At 46.7% G+C, this 7,254-nt stretch overlaps 1 protein-coding gene across 1 annotated transcript; it reads left to right on the top strand.

Annotated features, from left to right (window-relative positions):
• Window positions 1-5,211: 5,211 nt before the first annotated feature.
• On the top strand, window positions 5,212-6,870 carry LOC149524624 (uncharacterized). Its single transcript, XM_089777024.1, has 2 exons — window positions 5,212-5,941; window positions 6,137-6,870. The coding sequence occupies exons 1-2, from the start codon at window positions 5,392-5,394 to the stop codon at window positions 6,712-6,714; spliced, it is 1,128 nt and encodes a 375-aa protein (XP_089633150.1). The 5' UTR covers window positions 5,212-5,391; the 3' UTR covers window positions 6,715-6,870.
• Window positions 6,871-7,254: the final 384 nt, after the last annotated feature.

Raw genomic sequence — 7,254 nt, forward strand, 5'->3', positions numbered from 1 at the left:
CGGTGCTAAATCCTGCTGGAAAGGGATAACAAGTGGAGTTCCGCAAGGGTCTGTTTTGGGACCCGTACTGTTCAATATCTTCATCTATGATGTAGATATTGGGATAGAGAGTACGCTTATTAAGTTTGCAGATGATACCAAACTGGGTGGGGTTGCAACTTCTTTGGAGGATAGGGACATAATTCAAAATGACCTTAGCAAGTTAGAGAAATGGTCAGAGGTAAACAGGATGAGGTTTAATAAAGAGAAATGCAAAGTGCTCCACTTAGGAAGGAACAATCAGTTCCATACATACAAGATGGGAAGCGACTGTCTAGGAAGGAGCATGGCGGAAAGGGATCTAGGGGTCATAGTGGACCACAAGTTGAATATGAGTCAACAGTGTGATGCTGTTGCAAAAAAAGCAAATAAGATTCTAGGTTGTATCAACAGGTGTGTTGTAAGCAAAACTCGTGAAGTCATTCTGCTGCTCTACTCTGCACTAGTTAGGCCTCAGCTAGAGTACTGTGTCCAGTTCTGGGCACCACATTTCAAGAAAGATGTGGAGAAATTGGAAAGGGTACAGAGAAGAGCGACAAGAATGATTAAAGGTTTAGAGAACATGACCTATGAAGCCAGGCTTCATGAACTGGGCTTGTTTAGTTTAGAAAAAAGAAGATTAAGGGGGGACATGATATCTAAAAGGGTGTCACAAGGAAGAAGGAGAAAATTTGTTCCTCTTGGTTACTGAGGACAGGACAAGGAGTAATGGGCTTAAAGTGCAGCAGGGGAGGTTTAGATTGGACATTAGGAAAAAATTCCTAACTGTCAGGGTGGTCAAATATTGGAATAAATTGCCAAGGGAGGTGGTGGAAACTCCCTCTCTGGAGATATTTAAGACCAGGTTAGATAGACATCTGTCAGGGATGGTGTAGACGGAGCTTGGTCCTGCCTTGAGGGCAGGGGGCTGCACTCGATGACCTCTCGAGGTCCCTTCCAGTCCTATTATTCTATGATTCTATGATTCTATGATAAGGAAGGAATGCTGACTTAAGCAGGAACCTTGAGATAAGGTAGCATCTAGAAACAAAGAAATAACTGTTAGCCATTGATTCATGTAACAGGAAAGTAATATATATTTGCCTTTCAACTGCTTGTATTTTGAAGATCTGCATAAGGAAGGGAAACTCCCTGTCTGACTGCAATCTTCCCTTGTAACTGCTCGAATAAACTGCCGCCGACTTGTTGCTTACAAACTCAGAGTGAGGACGTGTTTTCTTCTACATGTCCTTGCATAGTCCTCTGGGGTGCAACCCTTTCCTAACTGACAGAAGCCACCCTAGGAACGACTAGACAAATTTGGTGGGGAATGCAGCAATACCAGCTTCATAGCAGTACAAAGAGCTGTCTTTCCCATTAAGGGTGGATTGACTCAGATTAGAAAGGTGCAATATTAACCATGGAAAGGAGTGTTACAGAGAAACTGTAAACATTGCAGCAAAACTTAATTTAGGCCCCAAGAAAATCAAATTGGAAAACAAAGAGCAAAAGGCGTTTTTCTGGTTTTGGGGTTTTGTTTTTTGTTTTTTAAGGCCACAAGAAACTTAAGTCCTTATTATAAGTATGCTACTACTAGGGCCCAGAAAGAAGGGAACACAGTTTTATAGAAAGAAACCATTATTGCCACCCCCAAGTGTTCAAAACAATCGAGAGCCAGTCACCCTCCCCAACCCAAAGAATTCATAACATTTTAAAGAAAACAATGTTGGGGTCTTATACTTTCTGGTGTCACATCCTTTGGGGTTCACATTTTCAGGTCCTTCACCACAATGATGGCTTGAAGCATCTTTTTTCTAAAAGTGAAAGCTGAGATTTTCACAAGCTGATAAAATTCGCAAAAAGTGGCAAAAAGGGGAGAATTGGAGGGTCCTGGGTAAGGACCGCAGGGGCTGCAACATCGTTCCCAGTTCCATGTATCTCAGGGTGTGTCTAAGCTACACCCCTCTGCAAATGCTTCAATTCTCAAGCTGAGTGGGAAACAGTTTTCCCAACCCTATAACATTTTAAAGATGTTGAAAAAAATGTCCAGTTCAGAACTGGGATATAGAAGTGGTATCAAACATTTTCCATGATTCAAAAATCCAAATTTTCAGGCTGTTCAGGTTAGTCTGAATTCAATCTTTTAAGTCTTGGGGTTTTTTAAAAATGTAAATGTATAAAATCTACAAACAAAAAGTGATTCAAAATATGGTGTATTAATAGACTTGAGATTATTTTAGAGAGAAAGAGAGTCAGAAACAGTTTTCCACCAACAGTTTCAGTTTCAAGAAATTGTTTGGATACTTTAGAACAGTATCTACCCAAGTTAGATTTATGAGTATGGCTCTATTAGAGCAGTGTATTATAATTAACATTTTGAAGGCAAATTTACTTTTACTTAGAGCATTAAGTTTTCAGATTACAGTGCCTATAATAGTAAGAAATATTAACACTGCAATCTGCTATCTTGTTTTTTCAGCCACAGTAACACTTGACATCTGCGTGTTCTCTCAACTGTAAATATAAAATTTAATTTAAATTTAATAAGAAAAACAAATCAGAAAATAAAGAGCAAAAAAGGGGGGGGGGAATTTAGGCCACAAGAAACTTAAATAATTATTTGTTCAGGGGTTAGTGGTCTGATCTACTTAGTTAGCCTTGAATGTTTTTTATGTAATGAAAGATAAAAATAAAAGGGTTGCAAGTAATTAACAGGCAGCTGCAGAGCTAAAAGCAAAACTGGAACGCTTATCTAGATCTTGATCCAAAGCCCATTAATATCAATGAGGCATATCCAGAGGACAAGGGCATTTGGCATGGAAAGTTTGGGGTGTACAAAGAATGCAAGATCAGGTCCTTACATCTTTGCAAGTGTTGGAATGAGAATTCATCATTAGATGCTAAGATGTGAACAATTGTAGATTTCTATATACAAAGGGACAATATTCAATTGTGTGTCATCCTAGTATACAGTGTCATTCCCAGGATATTGGAGAGACAAGGGGTGCGTCTAGACAGCAGTGCTATTTTCAGGATACTTCTGGTGTCCTGAAATAGCATTTTCTCCCTCTTGACAGCACACCCGTTATTTCAAAATAGCTTTCTAAATAACGGGCATGCTATTCCAACTTCCCTGTAAATCTCATTCCATGAGGATTAAGGGATGTTTCAGAATAGCTCTCTATTTTGAAATTAACTCGAAATAAGCTACACAATTTGAGTAGCTCAAATTGCATAGTTTATTTCGAGCTAAGGGTGCAGTGTAGATGCACCCCCAAAGAGGCTGAGATAATATGTTTTGTTGGTAATATCTTCTGTTGGTATGAGACACAAGCTGCATGCAGTGCTCCTCCTCCATCTAATATCCTGGTGTAAATCCAGATTAACTCTGTCATCCATGGATTTCAGATTTACACAAGATCAAAATTAGATCCAGGAACTGCAAAGTTTTCCCATGTGGTTGTAGTTAAAGGGACTTAAGTTTAAAAAAAAAGTCATTTGTCAGTCATCTGGACATTTCTGATGAATGAGTATGATCGCATATACCTGTATAATAATACATTGAACATAAGCTGTTTTTCATTAGCATATATGCCAAATAATTTTTTTCTTATAAAACCAGATCTACTGCCTACTGTGTAGATTATGCTTAACTCTGCCTTAATACTCCTGGACATTAAGGGTTTCTGGTTCTTTGATACTTGCTAAATGTAGACATCTCATAAAAAGGGATTACTGTAGTATATGTTTGAATGATTCTTGCAGTGAATTTTGTTTTCTTGCACAAAAAATGATAGCTAGATAGATTCTGCTTTTGCCAAACCAGCCATGTGCTGCCTGGGTATGTTGAGGTTTGTGGACAGCATAATGAATATAACAGGTCAAAAAGAGTGAATGGAATTTGCATCCTGAGGGAAACATCAAAAGTTTCAAAATGTTTTTTTTTTCATGGATCAGGATAAAATGTGGAAATGTAAATAAAATATTAAAGAATATGACATTCTGAAAAATTTCAATTCAGAACGATCAAAATTAAGTGTATTGACATTCCTATTAAAATAAAATTTTGAAAATCCTTATTTATTTTCTTTTAGTTCATTTAACCACCTGAAAAAAATTCATTTGGAGTTGGCTTGGTACCTCATGTTTGTGATTTCCTCTATGGACTGGGCTCACACCTCAGAATACATATTCCACAATGCACTATAATACAGCAATTCCAATGTCGTTTTATGTAGATTCAACCAGAGGTGACTGCAATATGCCATGGGTGATGTATTTCAGCCGGGGCCCAACCCATAAAGGAGATGGGGACACAAAGTACTCAAACTACAACTCCCATAAGGCACCACAACAACTCAAGTGGACCCAGTTGGATGATGAACTTGCTCACAATGACATGTTTCCATTTGTTTTGACAAACCAAAATGTTTTAAATTGGGTCAGCCTAACACAAAATGAAATACTGCATTTCATTTTATCTTTAGCCAGGGTCCTTTATATCCCCTCTATTCTTTCCTTTTTTCCCATAACAAAGCCTTAAATAACCAGTATCTAAATATATCGGGTTAGAATTATTTCAGTCTGTATCATAAGAACGGCCATACTGGGTCAAACCAATGGTCCATCCAGCTCAGTATCCTGTCTGCCAACAGTGGCCAATACCATATACCCCAGCAGGAGGGACCACAACAGGTAATCCTCACGTGATCCTTCCCCTGTCACCCACTTTCAGAGAAAGTGGCTAGGGATACCATTCCTACTCATCCTGGCTAATAGCCATTGATGCACCTAACCTCCATGAATCTATCTAGCTCTTTTTTGAACCCTGTTAAAGTCCTAGCCTTCACCACATCCTCTGGCAAGAAGTTCCAAGCTAAATTAAGCTAATTCAGAGTCATCAGGACACATTCATGATAATACTAAATGTATTTGATTGCAGAAGAATGAAGTGTCTATCCAAGGTTCAAATTAAAGCAGCCCGGGTATGTCTACACTACAAAGTTAGTTCGAACTAACGGACGTTAGTTCGAACTAACTTTCCTATGCGCTACACTAGCGCTCCGCTAGTTCGAATTTGAATCGAACTAGCGGAGCGCTTAGTTCGAACTAGGTAAACCTCATTTTACGAGGACTAACGCCTAGTTCGAACTAGCTAGTTCGAACTAAGGGCTGTGTAGCCCTTTAGTTCGAACTAGTGGGAGGCTAAGGCTTCCCAGGTTTCCCTGGTGGCCACTCTGGCCAACACCAGGGAAACTCTATTGCCCCCCTCCCGGCCCCGGAGCCCTTAAAGGGCCACGGGCTGGCTACTCACTTTGTGCCAGTTGCAAGGCTGCCAGCACCCGTGCCTGCACAGCCTGCACCTGCCACAGGATGAGCCAGCCATCCGAGGGCTCCCAGCCCTCCACTGCTCCCCACGACCAGCCTGGCGGCTCCCGGGAGCCTGCCCGGGGGCGCAAAAGGCGGGCGCCCGCCTGGTCAAGTGCGGAGATCGTGGACCTCATCGAGGTTTGGGGGGAAGCCTCAAATGTCCACGATCTCCGCACTAGCCACCGGAACGCGGCCGTCTATGGACGCATGGCTGCCAGCCTGGCCGCCAGGGGCCACCAGCGCAGCTGGGAGCAGGTGCGCTGCAAGATTAAAGACTTGCGGCAGTCCTACTCCCGGGCCTGCCTGCCAGGGGCTGACCCGGAGGCCTGCCCCCACTTCCATGCCCTGGACCGCATCCTGGGGCCTCATGCCGTCCCTGCCCCCCGGGACGTGATTGACCCCGGGGCAGAGGGACCGCTCCTGGACACCGAGGAGGAGGAAGAGGGCTCTGAGAGCCAGGAGCCTGCTGCCAGCCTTCCCAGGACCCGGGACCCCCGAGGCACCCCACAGAGCCGCTCGCCTGCATCATCAGAGGCCGGGGAGGCGTCCACCTGTGAGTACCCTCGTGTTCCCCTTATGTGTACGGGGGGCTGGGGCGAGAGGGAGCCCCGGGACCGTGCGCCTGGGCCTTGCCCACTACGGAGCAGCAGCTGGGGATCCTGCAGGGGCCCTGGCCTTGCAGAGGGGAGCTGGGTTTCACACACCTGGGCCCCTGGGGTAATTGACCGCTGGTCTTCTTGCACCACAGCTGCAGCACCGGGGACTGCAGGGCGCACCACACCGCCTGCAGCAGCCGCCCGCGCCCGGGCAAGCAGGACAGCCAGGAACCAGGAGGACTACCAGAGGCGGCATCTCCGGTTCCTGGACCGACAGCTCCGTCTCCAGGACCACTGGGTCCAGGAGGACCTCAGGCTGCGCCAGAGGAGTCTGGAGGCCCTGGAGGAGCAGGGCCGTGCCCTGCGAGGCCACCTCCAGAGCCTGCTAGACCGCTTTCCATTTCCTCCTCCCCCTGCTCCCCCTCTTGCTCCCCCTCTTGCTCCCCCTGCTCCCCCTCTTGCTCCCCCTCTTGCTCCCCCTGCTCCCCCTCTTGCTCCCCCTCTTGCTCCCCCTGCTCCCCCTCTTGCTCCCCCTGCTCCCCCTCTTGCTCCCCCTGCTCCCCCTGCTCCTCCTGCTCCTCCTGCTCCTCCTGCTTCCGCTCCTGCTTCCGCTCCTGCTTCCTCCACACCCCCTGTCCTCTCTGCCCCCCCCTCCACAACCATTCCCCACCGACGCCCCCGGACCCGCAGTGTGGCGAGACGGGAGAGGCACCCAGACTCCCACCCCTGAGCTTTCCTTTCCCTTCCTCCCTTCCCTCCCCTCCCCTTCCAGCTCCCTCGTCCCAGGTTTCCCCCTCCCTTCTCCCACCTTCATTCCTCCCTCCCCCACCCCAGTTCTCTGAAATAAACAGACGTTTTTGTTGGAAAAACAGGTGTCTTTATTGTACAGTAGAGGGGAAGGGGGGGGGGGTAGGGTGGAAGAAGGCCCCGGTGGGGCATGCAGGGAGAGGTCAGTCCTCCTCCTCCTCCACCTGGAAGCTCTCCCGCAGGGCTTCCCGGATCCGGATGGCCCCCCGCTGGGCTTCCCGGACGGCGGCGGTGCGGGGCTGACCGTAGTGTCCAGCCATGCGGTCAGCCTCAGCCATCCAGGCTGGCAAGAAAGCCTCCCCCTTCCGCTCACACAAATTGTGGAGCACACAACATGCCGCCACCACGGGAGGGATGTTGTGCTCGGCCAGGTCCAGACGGGTGAGGAGGCATCGAAAGCGGGCTTTCAGTCGCCCGAAGGCCCCCTCCACCACGATGCGGGCCCTGCTCAGCCTGTTATTGA

Source organism: Pelodiscus sinensis, chromosome 3 (genome assembly GCF_052426305.1).
Source record: "Pelodiscus sinensis isolate ZL-2025 chromosome 3, ASM5242630v1, whole genome shotgun sequence".
Lineage (NCBI taxonomy): Eukaryota > Metazoa > Chordata > Testudines > Trionychidae > Pelodiscus > Pelodiscus sinensis.